Consider the following 19,821-nt stretch of genomic DNA (forward strand, 5'->3'; position numbering starts at 1 on the left):
CCAGGGACTAAAGGATAAGGCTTCACAACATCTTTACCCATGGGGGTTTTAAGTTTTGCGGGATATACTTCTAGTATATCACTGCCTTAGGAGTATGGGCAGGTTGGGGATATTTTTATGATGAATATTAAAGCTGTGGAGAGATGTCGGTTATAATATTTGATTATATGTATTAACTTTGATTCCAATTATAAATCACAAAGAGCTTCCCTTGTATTTAGGCGGTTAAACAAATGTGTTTGTTAGTATATCGTGTTGATATCTGTATTCTTCCAGTTAGAGTTGTCTGATGTTACAAATTTTAGTTGTCCAGCAAGGTAACCCTTACAAATCCTTACTCCTAAATGATCAGTCTATTCGTCATTACAGTCTGCTGTTAAGGCCTGATCTAAACAGTTCTTATAAAAAGTCTCTTTCAATATTGTTCGGAGTATTCAGTGTGAGTGGTATTGTTTCGAAGTAGTTTTCTCATCAATAGCGTTTAAGTAATGTCCCCATCAAACAAAAAGAAGCTTTAAAAGTTTGTTCAAAATCTTAATTTTCAATCGCGAGTCAGTGTTAATACAATTATGTTGATGTGTATATGGTATAGGAATTGCGATACATCTCGTTAAATTTGAATTGCTGACTATATTTCAAGTAAACACCTTTAATGAAAACGTATTTTGAAACTAAAATATCGTATTACAATTTGATGAATATCAATAATCGTCCAAAGTTTTGAAAATTATCTAGTGAAAGCAGTCGAAACTGAATCGAAAAGCCAAAATGGGCCACAGTTCAGAACCGTTCACCAATCATCAAAAATTTGAGCCTGCTATTTTAACAACTACATATTTTGAAGAACCATGTTCCAAGAAAACGCCTGATACTATCTTTGTGGACTTATGACGGCCTTGCATAGCATCATCATTGTCTCGGAACTAGATACAGTCAGTAAAAATTTCAAACCATTTCGTGAGCTTCCATTTGATGATGGGCTTAAAAAGACATTGATTGATCCTCCTCACGACCTTAGGTGGTCAAACTATTAGTCATGTAGATAAAAGGATAGTGGATGAAAGCATCATATGGTCTATTCTCATGCACATAGGTGACTAAGGTCTCAGTTAAACGTGACTCTATCTCTTGTTTTACCGTCTAGCGCTGATCATGAGTTCATTTCCTATCGGTCATTTACTGTGTTATAAGGTAGTCAACTAATTTTAATTGTCTTTCAGAATACACTTAGCACGTCTCCTATGTCCTTCAATCTTTCTTTACATTGGAGTATTTATTATTTTTTTTCCTAACCCGAAAAAATGAAGAGCGAAACAGGTTTGTTTATACGTTGATCCATGCAGTGAAAGTAAGAGTAAAATAACAAAGATTACTGAGAAGAAATAACGGATACAATCACCATATATAATGCAAAATTAGTAAATCTACAGTATCTACTTTCACTACTTACTGTATACTGAACTATGAACTACAATTGGTGCAATGGATGATCGTTTGCTTCCCAGTCTTTTGTGTTAGTATTTTGTTAGTTAAGACTGGTACTAGACCCTGCCGGAACCTCCGCAGCATATACTCAAGAAAATGTTGTTAGATCATGCGACACCTTCTCTAAGTATTTGCAAGGAGGTATGATATATCAAGTGTTTAATTATTTTCTCTATATTGGCAAAAAATACTCGACGCGTTTCTGTTAAATGGAAATGTTACCGGGATTAAAATACGTACTTCAGTACTGTGTAACCTTACTCGGATGCAATTAAATTCATCTCGTTTTCGTCTAACGGTAATGTGGTGAGTACTAATAATACTAGCAATGTGTACTATAAAAGAACAAATTATTTCAAAATTTTAACAATATGCAGACACTTGACTTATCAACGTTGACCCCATCATCCGTGGACAGGGTATTATATGGCTTATATGGCTTATATGCAATTTGAACAAAATTTTCAGAAGTTATCAATGATTAAAATTTATGCACTAAATGTTCTAAAAACAATTGGAAGTATTGTTACATTAGAGAACTATAAGTTGACGTATTATATCCACGGTGTTGATGCAATATGGACAACCATCAAGAAACTGTATATCCTATTGTATACCGTAGAGCGCATGGTTATTCAATTGTTTACACTGTTGAGCCTATGGTACACTTTTATCCGGGTGGCAATGTGCACTTGTCTTGCCATACGTGCTATTCACCTAAAAATTGCCGCAAGCTTGTCTACACAATCATGTCTGATGGCAATCAGGAGGTTCAGCTACGGGCGAGGTGTTCCCGGAGAGATTTTTTCTGACAATGCGACATGTTTCAAAGGTGCTGCAAATGAAATGAAGAGATTTTTTGGCGAATGTGCAGAGAAAGTAGGACATGCAACGACTGCAAGGCATTTCAATCCGCCATCTGCACCACATATGGGCGGTATTTGGGAACGGATGGTGAGATCCGTGAAAGAAGCGATGAAAGCACTGGATGATTGGCGAACGTTGTCGGACGAAGTCTTGCAGACAACCCTAGCAGAATCAGAAGATATGATCAACACGCGACCGTTGACGTACATGCCGCAGGAAGCGGACGAGGAAGTGAACCTACCGAACCACTTCCTTCGGGTATCGATCACGTGTGCGGACTTGGTGGTTGATGAGAGCGCTGGAACAGCATTCGCACTGCGCAATGCCTACAAGCGTTCGCAACAACTGGCGAACCAACTATAGAAAAGATGGTTGAAAGAATATCTTCCGACGATTAACAGACGGACCAAGTGGTAAGAGGAGAAGAAACCATGCGCGTGTGCACGGGCAAAAAAATCGACTCAGCCATGCTTTCGCTCATCTATAGATTCTACTATCTATAAATTCTACTATCTATACTTTTCACGAAAAACTATTTGGTACCAGTAATGTCGGAAAGTGTCCGCTACTACGCCTACCAAATATTTTTTCGATTAAGGTGCTTATTTTCGAGATATTAAACATAAGATGCCTTTCGCCATTACTGATTTCCAAAAGTTAACTCTTAAGGGTCAAACACAATGGATACGTTTGCGTATCCAAGTGTGCCGCTGTAAGCACGCTCAAAGTAGGCGATTCATTCCTTATAATTTCAGCGTACTGTTACAATAATTTCTATTGTAATTCTTTTGGGATTTTTTATTAGGGATGCTTTGGGCTGACTGCTCAAAAACCTGGTTTGAATCCGAACAGTTAAAATCCCAAAATTTTAAAATCCATTCTAATTTTTTGAAACGATGTTTTTTCTCGGGGTACATATTTCGAGTTAATAAAGCAAAATTTACCTGTTTTTATTTTACAGTGTATCACGGAAGGACGCATGTCACGAACACAACGAAACATTTGCGTGTAAAATTGTAAACATCTGTCCATCCGTCAGCCAGTCAGTTCGCGCGTGTCTTTTTGTCGAGTTTAGATACGGAAATTTCGCAAGTGGGAGTTTTTAATTTGTAATTTGCTGAGATTGCAGAGCTTAAATCTAACAGTTTTTATCTAGAAGAAAAGTGAATTGAGTCAAGAACAAGTTTGTTAAATAGTAAAACTGTTTATTGGTCGATGTGAGCAAAATTTTAGAGTGATTTTTATTTTTATTGCACTCAGCACTCATTGTTTTGATTGCAGGAATTCCTGGGTATGATAGCGGAGTAGAAAACCAATATTCCAGTCGCACGATGGATGAAATTCATGGTTCGGATAGGAAGGCAGGTGCTAGTGATTGCTATCAGGATGCTGCCATGGAAAACAAGTATAAGCGAGAATACGCCGGGGAGAGGAATGACTGTGGTGGAATTGCTGGAGGAGGACGTGGTGGTGGAAAGCGATATCAAAACTCTCGCACCATTACGAAGCGGAAAGATAATCAAAAACAGTACGGTGATGCACTGGCGATGGGGTTTAATTCCCAGGAAATGAGCAAGCAACTACAGGCTAATCTACCGGAGGACATGCGTATATCCAAGCTGCTTCGGCGGCTCTGCCAGGAGACGGACGTGAAGCTTTGCCTGGATCTGTGCTCAAAGCTGGGGGTTGTGGTACTGGAGCCTTGCAATACCTCCTATGTGCGGAAATCGTTCGATATTTTGGCCGATGGTATAATGTCGGTGCTGGAGAATGGACCGCGAGACTGTGTGGAAGCCGTGGCCGATGTGTTCGGAATGATGGGGTACGTGGCGCGGAACGACTTCAACGTGTATCGTGCTTGGATTGCCAAATATTACAAGTATTCAAAGAAACTTAAGCGTGCAATGCTGAGAGCTCTGAAGAAGACCGTTGCTCTCGATGCTGGCGGGGAGCTAAAAGACTTGGCCGGTAAACTTATGGATTTGCTTAAGGATTATTTGGAAGCTGCCGATGGAGTGGAAACGTTTGTGGCCATTGTTGAAATTGTCGGAGACCTTTGCAACACGTATCCAAATAGCTTCAAACCACACTTCAATGATGTGGTGGACATCGTAGTTGGGTGGCACTTGGAGGTGGATCAATCGTCGGAAGTGAAGAAACATTGCACCAAGGTAAGGCTAGACTTTTTGCAGTAGGTATTGATTTCTTCGCCTGACTACATTTGCATGTTGTATCAATATTCGAATGTTTTATCATTTTAGGTCCTTTTGTCCTTCAAACATTTCTGGTATGAAGATATGAAGTTTACACTCAACATGTTGGGTCAGTTCATCGAAGATATCGGTGTCTGCTGCGAGGATCTGGAAGGTTGTGATCCAGCAAACGAAGAGGCACATTTCCTGTCATCGGCGATTGCATTCAGCTCCTTACTGGATGCATTCAACACCGTTATCAAGTGTTTGTTTTGTACACCCGATTCGTTACTGCAAACCGTTGAAAAAGATATTTTGGACAGCAGCTTCGATCTGGTGGTTAAAGGGAGTAAAGTTGTTGCCAATGAGCGGTGCCTCGAGGAAGTATTGCTGCCGGTCAATGAAAGCTTAATTATCCTGCTGATGCTTGAGTCATGTGTAACTACGGTAGGAATTGATGAGGTGTTCGCCGTAATTAGTATGGAAACTAAAAACGTGGAGTACATGAACAAAAGTCAGATTTCTAGTCTCTTGTTGCTACTACTCAAGTACGCTGAGTACAATGCAGGAAGCTTGTCGCCAGATTTTTTGAACCTACTGTGGGATCCAAAGTCAGCTTTTGTTAAACTTCGTTACCATCAAGCGCGTGAGATTCAAGAGGGTTTGCTTAAACTGTATCACCGCATTTTGGCAATCAAAAATGTGGATATACTTCAAAGAGCATACAAGTTTATCCTTGAAGATCTTGACCAAGCAATGCACGCAGTGCAAAACAAAGCAACGTTAATCGGCTCGGCGGATCGGGCTCGTGCTCAGTTCGACATTAATTTCAACCTATTGACACTATCGACGCTGGCAATCGCCAATAGTTCAATTCTCGTGATGTGGACCCTGCAGCCGAGCATTCTTGTGGTTCTTCTGGACAAGCTGCACCTGCTGGACACTAATCTCTGGAACAGCTATCCAAATCTGCACTATGCCATCCTAAGGGTTGCATATCAGCATTGCCTAAAAAACAACAACTTCATATCGTCGAGTGCGCTGCTGCGTTGCAAGAATTATTCCTTGGTGGATTCGTTCAATCATCTAGCCTTGGATGCATGCTCTGCCTCGTCGTCGAGTCCTACAGCCGAGCACTTTCGCATAATCATCGAATTCCTGGAGCAAGCTCTCCCAAAGGACAACGCCATACATCATCTGGAATTACTGCTGGACTGGTGTCATGCAGTTATCGCCCAGTCGTCCCAATACTTTGACGTCCTTTTGGAAAATCGAAGCTTTTCGGCCATTATGCAGAGCATTTGCGACATCAGCATGCGCACAAATAAGACCCTGTTGCTCAAATGCGCCGAATGTTTGGACCTGGCAACTTCCTACAAACAACTGGCGGCTGCCATCTTCCAAGGCATCGCTGAAATATGCTGCGTCCACATGTGCTCGGTCAATGCGGAGATTCGAGATCGATTTTCGTACATTCTTGGGAAACTGCCATTGCGGTACTCGTTGAAACAGGTATGTGCTTTTATGACATGTCAATTGTAATCATTTCCATTTTATCATTTTTATAATACATTTTAGGTCAGCCAATTCACCGGAAACAACCACAGACGTAGTCAGGAGATTTACGAGCTACAGAACTGGTATGTGAGCACCGAGAACACGGGCGATTTGCGATCGCAGTATTTCCGAGCATTCGTTGAGAAAATCGGATTCCACCGAGATACCGAAGGCATCGATGATTTCCTGAAAGAAGTTTTCACCAAATCGTGGTTTGTAAGCAGAGAGAAGAACTATGCGTATGGTCAAATGGCGCTGACTGATCTACGGTGCCTTGTGCCATGGGTTCAATGGGAGGCTGCCCATTTTTGCGTCAACAATAAACTGCGAACGCCTCTCGGAAAGCCTCAGGAGACTTTCCTGAAGATTGAATCGATCATCAAAGAAGATGCGCGAGTTCTGTCCTTGAAAGAACGCGCACCTGTGAAAGATTTAATGGTTTCTATGGCAAACCAACGTCATGCAAGGATTTTACTTGGCTTCTTGGAATCGCTCGAAAAAGCAATCTATAACGCAGCAGAAGGGACAGCATTCGCCCTCCCGAATCCGGAGAAACCTGCCAGAACTTTCTTCCGTGTCAATGCACCCACCTGCGCTGAATGGTTCAATCGCATTCGCACGGCTGTTGATTTGGTAGCGTTGCACTGTATGGAACCGGAATTGGTTATCCGCTATTCGAAGCTGTACTTAAAGAGTTGGTCCAGGCCAACAAAGTGAATGATCTCATCTTCGAGCATACGCTGATGTCGCTCGTGTGGGCACTGTTACGAAGCTGGGAAAGTGATGCCTTGTACGGTGTGTATGTCTGGGCGAAAAAAGTGACCGGACGGAAGTATCAGTGGATTAAGATGACAGCAGAAGAAGCAGCAGGTCACCGTGAGACGGCAACCGAAGGATTTCTGAATATTCTCGCAGATCCTGAGTCGGCGAACATGGATCGACACATTCGAGATTTCATTGCTGACCAAATCATTTTGACGTTGATTTTTACGAATCGCCTACCCGAGCTGTATGATTTTATGGTCAGTGAAGAAAATAGCGAGACACCGAGAGTAACGATTCCATTGTATCCTTTGACGTCTAAACTGGTGAGTAAATGCTCTATGTAACAATGTTTTTTTTTGTAATCCTGGGTGACGGGGCTCTAGTTTCGAAATACGAATATAATAGTAGAAATTATTATTTTGTCTGCATTTGGTCAATCTGACTCATATGATAAAATTTAATTAATGTCCAATTTTGAACGCCCAGGGAAGTGTTAACAAATGGTTTTCTTAAGACACGTTTAAAACATGCGAAAATGACTAAACCATAGACAATTCTTACTATGCTATGACCGCAGGTGGCCACCAGACGGTCATCTGGGTAATCCGAAACGTCCGTAGAAATGGTCATTTTGTGAAGTTCGTACTAGAGCAGCGCAATTTTTTCTAAACCATTTCTGATGATGATTTTGGAGATATTCCACAGTTATTATTCTGCTATAACCGTATGTGGCCACCAGACGGCCTTCCTTATAATCCGGAACGTTCGTAAAAATTGTCATTTTGGAAAGTTTGTCCTAGAGCAGCGCCTTTTTTTCTAAACCCTTTCGAACAATAACCTTGGAGTTAATTCGCAGTTCTCACTCATCTATGGCCATAGGTGACCACCAGATGGCCTTTCGGATAATCCGGAACGACAGTAGAAATGGTGATTTTGGAAAGTTTTTCCTAGAGCAGCTTATTTTTTTTAAACCATGTAACTGTCTGTGACGTCCAAACGTCTTGGCAGTGGACGTCCTCACGCCCCAAACTAGCTCACCTCTAATTTTCAGGGTCGACGTTTAACCAGCTCGAGGGGACAAACTAGAACACCACTAAGCGGACAGAGGAAGACCTTAATGGACCACTGGACAGTCATGCACCTTATGAACAAATAAGAAAAGCTTGAGATACATTTTACTTTTTTTTTTATTGAAGAACATGTTAGGTTAGTATTGCTGTTGCGGCCGATTGTTGAGTTGGGGCCCATAGTGGCATGCTTGATATACGCCACATGATGAAAGTACGAAATCTTGTCCGTACATACCTTCGATGACTCGGGCTATATCGGGGCTGGGAGGCTTCACCAAGCACTGACGTTGCTTCGGGGTTATGCAACAGAGTTCTTCGGGAATGTCAGGGGTACGTTGCCAGCGTATGGTACCGGTCGGCTTTGCGGCCCAGCGAGACTCAAATGGACAGCCTCGTACTGGGCAGGCTTGGGTCGACACCGGGGCTAGAGGGATCGCTGATTCACTTTTAGGTGCTTCCGAGCGAGAATACGTTCCGGTACTCGGTCTTGACTGGTTGGACACGATGATACTTCCGCCGAAATCCGGATGGATACGTTTGCTCGAGGGTAATGCGTACCACGTGGCTAACTTCTCGAGGACGGTGCCAAGGGGGGGGGGGGCAAATCTTGCTACGATCGGGCGATGAGATCAGTCTCTCCGGACCTCCGGGAGATGGATTTGGCAAGCCTGAAGACGGGCCGGACTGGGTCGACTTCGGTCGACTGGCACATGCCCTTCTTCTTCGCCCCAGATGGCTGTCCAAAATCACTGGTGTTCAATATGCGCAATTTTTCTTAGACGCACACACAATTGGCCCATCTTTCCGGGACTTCGTCGATCTCCCCGTGGTTTTCACTAGCGATTCACCAAACTCCAGCTTTCGTTTTAGAAAATTTAACGACAACTCTTTTTCCTCCCGTAAACACGTCTGGTATCGTTCACGTTCTCAATCGTTCTCCTCCCTCGGCCCAACGTCAAGCCCGTCTTTCAACTTCGGGTTTTTGACGTAGGACTACATCTGTTGGCGATAGAAGTACGCTTCTAGAGGTTGTGAAGACTTTATTGTAAGACTTACAATTTCCTAGAATAGTGTGATTACTTTTAGATTTATAAATGTATTAAACAGCACGATGTCACTTACTGTAGTAGCTCTTCGTATCACACAACAATATAATTCCAATCACAACCTTCGATTTCGAAATGGAACCGTAGACACCTTTCTGTTTTTAATTGGTTTGATTAGTCCAAGTATTCTTAGTTAGGCTAGATATAGATATTTCAGTTACCTCTTATTTTATGTATATATAAGATAAAGAAATTCAGGTTATTTTTCTCTATGCTCTAGTTTAGTCGTCTGTCCTATTTTAGGTAAATTTGGGTAATTAATTCAATTTGTAGCACATTAGTTTAATAATTCATACCCAGTAGTAGTGGGAACTACAAGTAAACGAAAAAAATCTAGAATTCAAGAAATAAATTGCTCGATAGCAAAAACGATTCACACATGGATTCAACTGATCTAACTTTCTAATTCCCCAACTCATTCTCTCGATGGTGACAGTTCAGCAGCCCGAGCATTGTTCAATCCTCTTCGCAGTCATTGGGTGTAGCCAAGCGTTAGGCAGTCCTCTTGTTAGTCGTTAGGTGTGGCTGAAATCTGCGATTGATTAGACCAGGGGCGTAGTGAGATCGCTAGTTGACGTTGCGCATTTAACACTCCCCCCATCAATACGCCGAAGATTCATCTGAAGTGTATTTTCTGCAACGCCAACGTCAAGCACTGCGAGCTTAACTGATGGTCGCTCGTATATCCCAGTGGAAGTTTGCACCGTAGCCCATCGAACCTGACCGTCCGCAGCTACCTTGGTGGCAATCACTCTTCCCTTTGGCCAGTAGTTGCGTGGAAACTTTGAGTCAGCTATAACAACGATGTCGTTGACTTCAACAGGCTTCACTCTCGCGAACCATTTCGCTCTACGGGTTAATGATGGAAGGTAGTCGTGCAGCCATTGCCTCCAGAATTGATTCGCCATGCTCTGGGATATGCGCCAATACTGCTTCAGTTGATCAGGGTTGTCATCGAAGCTTGTCCACGGAAGAGCTCCACTTGATGATCCCATGATGAAGTGGTTGGGAGTCAGCACGGGAGACGAGTCATCGTCGAGAGGGATATCTGTCAAAGGTCTAGAATTCACAATGTACTCCACCTCTATCAGAGCACTCCGCAAGGCCTCATCTGATGGAAAACGACTTGTTTGGATTCTTCCTAAGTTTTGCTTGACTATACGAATCAGCCTCTCCCAAGCTCCGCCCATATGTGGAGATAGGGGTGGGTTAAAGCTCCATGTTGTGTGCGGTGAAGTGAATGCTGCGACGATTGCGTTTTGGTTCAATTCTTCAATGGCCTTCAACAGTTCTTTGTTGGCTCCCACGAAGTTTGTGCCCCGATCGCTATAGATGGCAAAAGGTATGCCTCTTCTATTTATCACGTTGCGTAGGGCCATAATACACGAGTCAGTTGTAAGTGAGTGTGCTATTTCCAAGTGTATGGCACGTACGGTAAGACATGTCGCCAGGACCCCCCAGCGTTTCTCCACTCGACGGCCAACGGATACCATCATTGGCCCGAAATAATCCACCCCCATGTGGCTGAACGGCCGACTGTAGGCTGCGAGACGTGACGGTGGCAAGTCAGCCATTAGCGGTGGTTGCGGACGAGCTCTTTCGTTCTTGCAAACTTGGCAGTTATTCCGGATCGATTTGTAAACGGCTTTTACTCTTGGGATGTAGTATCGTTGCTTCAGTTCATTTATAACGATCTCATGGTTCTGATGAAGGAATCTACGGTGGACATCTAGCACAACGAGCTTGGTGATGCCGTGTTCACGAGGAAGAATAATAGGATTGGCGGTGTTTCTGTCGATGTATTGGCAAGCATTGGTTCTCCCACGAATCCTCAAGATTCCTCTTTCGTCGACGAAGGGGCAGAGACGAAATAGAGGACTGCTTTTAGGTAGTTGCTTTTCTGGTTGTCTTCGAAGATCAGAAGAAGTTGCAGACAGGACGGCTATCTCTTCTCCGTAGATACTTCTTTGGGCTACTTGGAACAGATAACATTCAGCTGTGATTAGCTCACTACGAGTAAGTGGTCCGTATGCTTTAGGAGTATTCCGTATTTTCTCTCGCATATTCTTGATGGCTCTGAAGACGTATGCCGTAGTCCTCAGCAAAGGAAACCACTGGCTGAATTTGTTAACTACGATAATCGGTTCGTGAACCTGAAAGTGGAGGTGTAGATGTGAACGAAGCTCTGTGTTGATTACAGCAATAGAGTGCGTATTTGCTGGCCATTTCTCCTCAGGATGTTTTAGAAAATCAGGTCCACGGAACCAGCGACTCCTCGAACTTAGATCGGGCATGCTTTTCCACTTGGTCCCGTCGTCCGCCGAGTTTAATTTTGTCGGAACCCATCGCCATTTCCGTAGTTCCGTTGTTTCTAAAATTTCGCTGACCCGCACTCCAACATACTGACTGTAGCGGCGATGATCTGAGTGTAGCCAGCACATAACATCCCTGTCCAGAAAACGCGCTTATGAATCATAATTGAAAGAGATTTCAAGATTATGTCTGCCAATCTTACTCCAATAACAGCAGCTTGAAGTTCAGAGCGTGGTATTGACAGAAATTTTAGAGGCGCGACTCTTGTTTTGCTCCGGCTAATGCAATGTCCACGTTGTCTCCCTCTTGAAAGCGTAGATATACCACAGCTGCAAAACCATTTTCGCTAGCATCAACGAAAGTATGCATTTGTACGACAGTAGCTTCTCCTATAGATGTCAGGTTCCGGTAGCAGCGAGGAATCTTGATATCCGATACCCGAGGAAGAACCTTCAGCCACAGTAGCCATTTCTCATAATGGGAATCGTGGATCTCCTCGTCCCAATCCACGGAGGCTCGCCAGATCTCCTGCAGTAGACTTCGAAGAAACATTAGGAAATGACTGATTAATCCAATTGGGTCAAAGACCATCATCAGGGTTCTTAATACTTCACGCTTTGTCGGTCGTTTGCAACCAGACAGCAGTTCAGCATTGTGGCGTGAAGACAGTTTATATGTGAAGCAGTCCGCCGTAGTATCCCACCACATTCCGAGCACCTTCTCAGTAATCTCTGTCTCTCCGATGCTCAAGTTTTTTACCTCGATTTCTCTCCCTCCGAGTGCGGCAGATACCGCTGGTGAGTTGGATACCCAGTTTCGCATCTCGAAGCCTGCTGCTTGGTGAATCATTTTTACGTCTGCGGCCAGCTGAACAACTTCCTCCTCCGTTTCGGAACTGATCAGCATGTCGTCCACGTAGTGCTGATGGACGATAGCTTCAACCGCATCCGGATATTCTTGCTCATATTGATTTGTGTTTGGGGAGCAACATGCCCCGAAAGACATCACCTGCATGACGTATGTGCTGGGAGCTATGTCAGAATCTTTTTCCTTCTAAAGAAAACGTAGGCAGTGCTGATTCGCTTCTCTAATCAGCACTTGATGGTACATTTGTCTGATGTCTCCCGACACCGCTACACGAAACTCACGGAACCGTACTAGGACCGAAAGAAGAGAGGTCAGCATGTCAGGCCCTTTTAGGAGTACTGAATTCAAAGACACTCCATGAGAGGTGGCTGCCGCATCCCACACCAGTCTGATTTTATTGGGTTTGTTAGGATTAACTACTGCGAACATCGGAAGGTGCCACACACGATTGCGCGTAAGTGCCATCTCCTTCTCGGTGAGTTTTCTGACGTATTTTTTGGCCACATATTCATTGACTTTCGCTTCTAGCGCCTGTGCAAAATCAGAGTTCTTTTGCATTCGTCGTTCAAGACATTGCCAGCGTCTTAGAGCCATCGATCTGCTTTCCGGGAGTCTTACATTGTCGTATCGCCATAAAAGACCGGACTCGTATCGTCCGTTCGCGCGTTTAGTTAACGTTTGCAGCAATTCTTTCGCTTTCTGGTCATCGGTGGACAGCATCAGCTTAAAAGGCTTGCTAATGCCGAGGCTTTCAAGCGAGAAATACTGCTTCATGGCCTCGTGCAACTCTTCATTTGATCTGACTTCACATTCACATATTTGGACGCAGTGATGGTTAGTATGACCGACGTCATTTCTTGTCGTAGAACAGCATCCATACACACTCCACCCTAGGCGTTGTTTTACCGCTATTGGCTCGTTTAGCTTTCCTTCACGGCATTTTTTCACGTTGCCCAAGCTTGCGTAATCTAATCCAATTAGGAGACGTGGACTGACTTCCCGATAAGATTCAACCGGCAATCCTTCCAGATGTTGGAACCTTTTCTCTAACTCGGCCATTTGCAACGTCTGTGGACGAAGTTGTAGGCTTTTCACAGTATGTATCTCGCAGAGATTGAACTTTTTGCTGGGATTTGTGACACTAGAAATCTGGAAGCTGACCTTTTGAGAATAGTTTTCTGTTCTGTTCGTGCCTCCAGTCCATCGCAGACAAAGCGAACTTGTAGGACCTTGAACTCCTAATTCATCCGCCAGGCTTTGCTCCATTGCTGTTAATTCGGAGCCGTCGTCGATGAAGGCAAAGGTGCGCACCGTCTTTGACTGACTACGAATGAAAACTGGTACAAATCTGAAGAGGGTTTCGGACTGCCCCTGATGTACGTTACAGTTGGTGTTAGTACCTTAATTCTCTTGAACGTGTTGGGATAGTGCAAGCGCGGAGGAGTTCGTTGACGGTTGTCTACCCTCGTCGTGAAGAGGTGGATGGTGCAGGTAGGTACATCCGTTGGTACCATACACACGTTTTTCTGTTTGCATGGGCCGTTATGCCTCCGTAGGCACTTTCGACATATTCTAAACTCTCGCACTACCGCCCATCTGGAATCGTAGCCAAGCTCCTGGAACCGTTTGCAATGCGATAGAGTCGAACAGCGTTCTTTGCATGCCACGCATTCTTTGCCAATATTTTTTGAAGGCATTTTGTTGATTGTAGCGGCTTTCGACGATCTCATTGACGAAAGATTATTCTCTTCTGAATGAACGTTCAGAAAACTATCCCTTTTTGAAGCTCTAGGGCGAACCTCACTTCCTGCGTAAAATGACACGACGCTGGCATCCTCGGCCACGGAGCGTAGCCATAAACTAAAATCCAAAAGGTTGGGCGACGGATTGTCACGAGTGTTCTTTGCCCAATCCAGTTTTAACATCGGCGGTAGCCTTTCCACCAGCTCGTACCTCAATGAAGCGTTATACATGAAATCCCCAATCTCACAGGCTTCTACTGTTGCAACTAGGTTTTCTACACTGAGTGCAAACTGGATCACAGTATCCAGCTTTTCGATGCACGGTGACGGTAATAATCGAACCTTCTTGACGATAGCCTGAATGATGACTTCCGGCCGTCCGTAAAGCATCTTGAGAGTGGTTATAACTCCCTGTACATTAGATGGATGAAGCATACGGCACTTCACTGCTTCCAACGCTTTTCCCTTGAGACACTTCCGTAACCTAAGCATATTTTCCTCGTTAGAGAAACCGCAAAGCTGAGTTGACGAGTTAAACATCGAGAAAAAGAGTGGCCACTCTTCTGGGCTTCCGGCAAAGTCTGGTAAATCTTTTGATACAGCCTGTCTAGCTGCTAGCTGGCTTCGATTCAATGCGTAATTTCCATCTTCATTGTGGATCAAGTTTGCCGGGGGTATACTGCGTTGCTGCAAACGAGAGGTTGGGGTAGAACCTTGTCCAGGAATGAAATCTAAGCCATCAATGAATGTTCCTGCCCCTCCGTGGTTTCGTGGAATGCCCAGACGAGGACTAGAACGCTGTGGTTGTCGTGTATCAACTTCATGTTCTGCATGCAACACAGACGGTGCAACGTAACGATTGGTATCATCACACTGCACCGTAGGAGATATCGTCATTCCTGACCGCTGCCTCAATATTTCGGAAATCCTAACTCGTTGTCCTGCGTTTCTTCTGGGGTCAATCGATGTACGATCATCATGGAGAATATTCATGTTTGAATGCGAGGTGGAAGGGTTGTTTGCTGCAGGGTGAGCTGGCCAACGACTTACATCTTGTAGCTTGTTGATTAGCGTTTCGATATCAGGATCTTCATCAGAGTACCTATTATTCGCTTCCGAGGCCAGAACTCTGGATCCTTGCGCTCTCAGCGAGCCGCGCTGTTCACGAATTTTGACCGGGGGGTTCTCCGATTCGGCATCTACGAGACCGGAGTCGTCACCGCATTTTTCCGTGTCTTCCATCCATTGCTGTACCTTTTCCACGTTCTCCAACAACGAATCCGGATTGCTGACTTGCGATGATGTTTCACTCTCGAGCTCCTGTAGTAAGCTATACTTCTGCTCCAAATACTGCAATTGACACTTTCTCTCTTCCTCGAGTTTCTTCAGCTGTAGTTCAATTTTCCTGTTTCCGCTACGCCTACTTGATTTTCCACCAGATTTTTCTGATGCTGCGACGTTGGGGGGTGGATTTTGATGCTGTTTACTATGGCTGGTTTCTTGGATCACTGGGGCACCACATTCAGCTGGAGTCGCTCGGGGGGTTTTCATTTTGAACACACTTGCACAACCTGGGCACGACCAACTAATGTCTTCCACTGATTGACTCACTTCGACACATGTGAAATGGTACCACGAATCACATTCATCACACTGCACCATAGCGAGATTATCGGGTTCGTTGCAAAATCCGCAACTACTAACTGACTCGGTTTACGCGAACGCGGCGCGGGGATTTCGTCTGACAGAGAGAGGCTTTGAACGCAGAGGGGATTGTTTCTTATTCGTACTTGTACTAATCTCGCTGGGCTTTTGCGCGTCGGTGTACAGGTTTGTGCTTAGTGGATTTTGGAATAGCACCTTTCGCAGTACTCACCGTTTCGGTAACGTTTACCTGGTTGTTGAGAGCGGACACAACTTTAACCGCCGACTGAGTCCCGTTTTGGGTTTGGACTACCTTTTCCGGTATTACCGCATCTGCCTGAGCTTCAAGAACGAACTGTGCGATATTCTCCATCTTCCTCGTCGTCTCCGAAGGATTTGTTATCCCCGGATGGTTTGTTTTGTTTGTGACCACTCCACCTGTCGTGCTGTAAGCTGGTGCTACCGTTCGTTGCGTACGGGAACCACCGCTCGACTGCTTACTCGCCATTCCACTCTATTACAGAAATTGTAAATTTGTTGGCGATAGAAGTACGCTTCTAGAGGTTGTGAAGACTTTATTGTAAGACTTACAATTTCCTAGAATAGTGTGATTACTTTTAGATTTATAAATGTATTAAACAGCACGATGTCACTTACTGTAGTAGCTCTTCGTATCACACAACAATATAATTCCAATCACAACCTTCGATTTCGAAATGGAACCGTAGACACCTTTCTGTTTTTAATTGGTTTGATTAGTCCAAGTATTCTTAGTTAGGCTAGATATAGATATTTCAGTTACCTCTTATTTTTATGTATATATAAGATAAAGAAATTCAGGTTATTTTTCTCTATGCTCTCTAGTTTAGTCGTCTGTCCTATTTTAGGTAAATTTGGGTAATTAATTCAATTTGTAGCACATTAGTTTAATAATTCATACCCAGTAGTAGTGGGAACTACAAGTAAACGACAAAAAATCTAGAATTCAAGAAATAAATTGCTCGATAGCAAAAACGATTCACACATGGATTCAACTGATCTAACTTTCTAATTCCCCAACTCATTCTCTCGATGGTGACAGTTCAGCAGCCCGAGCATTGTTCAATCCTCTTCGCAGTCATTGGGTGTAGCCAAGCGTTAGGCAGTCCTCTTGTTAGTCGTTAGGTGTGGCTGAAATCTGCGATTGATTAGACCAGGGGCGTAGTGAGATCGCTAGTTGACGTTGCGCATTTAACAACATCTGTCTTTTCTATATTGGGGTACACTTTACGACTGCGAAAATCGGGGACCGTCACGAAAATATGATAGACTTTAAACTTTAATATCTCAGCCGTTTCTCGATGGATTTTTTTGGACCATTCGATCAAGGATGAGTCAACGCTTCATTGTATTTATATGAAAATACTGAATTTTTAACTATTTATTATCGAAAACTGATAAAAAGTTTAGAAATAGGTAAAATAACCAATCACGTACATGCAACACTAGCACAGACATCAAAAATCAATCATTTGCGGGGTTGGATCTAATCCTCAGTTTGACCAAGATTTCACGAAGAGTGGACGCATCAAAGCGATCACAGTGGAGCGGACACAGCATCACGGAGGCGCTGGTAACATTTTCAACGGAAATCCATCGCATTGGTGGTGGTCCTCGGTCCTCCAACCTCGTCGAACCAGCATTTTATATGAAGAAAGGGTTGGCTATAAAAATAGCACTGTTGCGATCCCGTGCCGCCAGTAACGATGATTTTATTACATTATTGGGGAATTGGGGAAAGAAAATTGGTTCTTCTCAGGACTAGCATTTTCTGAACAGAAAGGTTTAATTGCGAAAATGGACTGTTTCGGTGGCATCGGCGTTTGGCGTGGAAGCTTGGTTTCTGTTAGTGATTGCATCCGTTAAAATTAATTGCATCATCTCCCTCCGCCGTGCTATCAAATTTGCTAGTTATGATTGAGTTTTGCACTTTGAAGAAAGTTCATATCGGAATGTCGGATCAACCTTCTTTTGTATAAAGACCTTTTTGGAGGACACCATCCTCAAAAATGGCCGAAATAGAGGAGAAATAAGCAGAATCAGAAGTGGTGTGAAACCAAACGCAAATACCGTGACCTGCCCTAATTCCGCGCATTGCCTAATACTGTGGATTTTATCCAAATTGATGAATATAGAGGTACTGTCTGTCATACGCATCACATTATTTGGTGAAATGCACAAATATATAGCAGAAAATGTTAGCAAATTATTATTATGGGTATTTGTGACGTAAATTGGGCGCTAAAAAATAAATGTGAAAACGTATGGCTCGACCAGCCAAAATTTTCATCCGCTTAGCAAAGCGCTTAAGAATATGATTATATTTCCAAGTCTTGTAACTTAATTTTTTAAATGATATTTACTTCTAATATCTCATTGAGCCCATTTTCACAGCTATAAAATATGAGCTGGGTACTGAAATGGTATTTAAAATTCTTGTTTTTACACTTTTATTGATAAAAACAATTGTCGAGGTATTAGGCCATCTTATTCGCCAGTAGTGTCTAATACTGTTGATACTGTTGAATTGACCGCCAGCTAAGGGTTGCGTACTTAGCTGGTAGTGCAGCCTGGGCACTGTTGTCCTTCTGACATCAGCTAGAGTGAGAGGGTGCGTCCTGTGGGGTCTGCCTAGGATGTGGTGGGGTTCGACAGTGGGCTCTGTTGAACTTCTATAAAAAGCTGCATGTGTCTCCAAGCAGGCCCTATCAAAGCGACCGTGTGCCGCTCAAAGCGCACTAGCCTAGTCCTGGTGTTGGGTAGGACTTTAAACAAATTTGACCCGACTGATCGAGCGTCTGTCCACCAAGGAGGTGCGACTCCAACAGCGTCTGTTCTGGCATCCAGCGGCTGAGTATGAAATGCTATTCCCCGGAAGCTATACCTAAGATGGCAGCCCCATCCCGGTGGATAGGGAACCTTGGGCCAACAACCTACTGTTCCCGAAACATCAATTTGTTCGAGAATCCGATAATGAAAGAATACGGACTGATTTTACGGCGACGACTCTTAGCGCGAAACAACGGACACGAATAGGAACATGGAACGTTTTAACCCTAGCCCAGCAGGGTAAATTGGCACAACTTGCCAATGAGGCACGCCGCATGAAGCTTGAGATCCTGGGACTGAGTGAAGTCCGTTGGCCAAACTTTGGAGAACAGAGAACGCCGTCGGGACAAGTTCTGCTATACTCTGGTTTACGAGGTGAACACGCTCCCCGGCAACGCGGAGTTGGCTTCCTACTAAGCGCTCAGGCACACTCTGCGCTTATGAAGTGGGAACCTATAAGTGAAAGGATAATCGTTGCCAGATTTAGAACACGGGTCCGAAACCTTACTATAATCCAATGCTATGCGCCAACCGATGCTGCCGATCTGCAAGACAAAGAGAACTTTTACAGTCAACTCAATGCCGTCGTAGATAGAATTCCGAAGGGTGATATCAAGATCTGTTTGGGCGACTTCAATGCGAAGATCGGATCCGACAACTCGAACCATGAGCGCATTATGGGACGCCATGGTCTCGGAGAAATGAGCGAAAACGGAGAGCTGTTTGCAGAATTTTGTGGTAATAACGACATGGTGATCGGGAAATCGCTCTTCCCTCATCGACCGGTTCACAAGGTCACGTGGGTCTCCGGCTTTACAGAAAATCAAATCGACCACATATGCATTAGCCGAAAATGGAAACGGAGCCTTGTTGATGTACGGAATAAACGTAGTGCCGATATCGCGTCTGATCATCACCTCCTCATCGGCGAAATACGCCTGCGCATTGCGCGGATTCGTCGGCAGGAGGAAAGAGTTGGACGACGATTCAACACACGCCGACTGGAAGATGCCACGGTGAAACGGTCCTTCGTTGAAGATCTGGAGACGCGTGCTGCAGATATTCCGGAAGGTGGCAGCGTGGAAGACCAATGGACCGCCATCAAGAATGCCTTCATCGCCACCAGCGAGAACAATCTGGGCGAACTACGCACCCAGAGAAAACAATGGATCACCGATGAGACCTGGAGGAAGATAGAGGAGCGAAGAGAAGCCAAAGCCGCGATAGAACGATCAAAAACCAGAGGAGCCAAAGTTCTAGCCCGCCAACGATACGCGGCTCTTGAGAAGGAAGTAAAACGCTCATGTCGACGGGACAAGCGAGCGTGGGCAGACTCTCTGGCCGA

General features: G+C 44.2%; 1 protein-coding gene across 1 annotated transcript in view; it reads left to right on the forward strand.

The window, feature by feature from the left end:
• Positions 1-3,400: 3,400 nt before the first annotated feature.
• The window catches only part of LOC134205447 (serine/threonine-protein kinase Smg1-like), a 96,857-nt gene continuing 80,436 nt past the window's right edge, over positions 3,401-19,821 (forward strand). The window contains 5 exon segments of the mRNA XM_062680690.1: positions 3,401-3,569; positions 3,634-4,523; positions 4,614-6,056; positions 6,123-6,774; positions 6,777-7,189. Of these exon segments, the coding sequence (XP_062536674.1) occupies positions 3,684-4,523; positions 4,614-6,056; positions 6,123-6,774; positions 6,777-7,189 (3,348 nt within the window). The 5' untranslated portion in view covers positions 3,401-3,569; positions 3,634-3,683.

The sequence above is a fragment of the Armigeres subalbatus genome, chromosome 1 (assembly GCF_024139115.2).
Source record: "Armigeres subalbatus isolate Guangzhou_Male chromosome 1, GZ_Asu_2, whole genome shotgun sequence".
NCBI lineage: Eukaryota > Metazoa > Arthropoda > Insecta > Diptera > Culicidae > Armigeres > Armigeres subalbatus.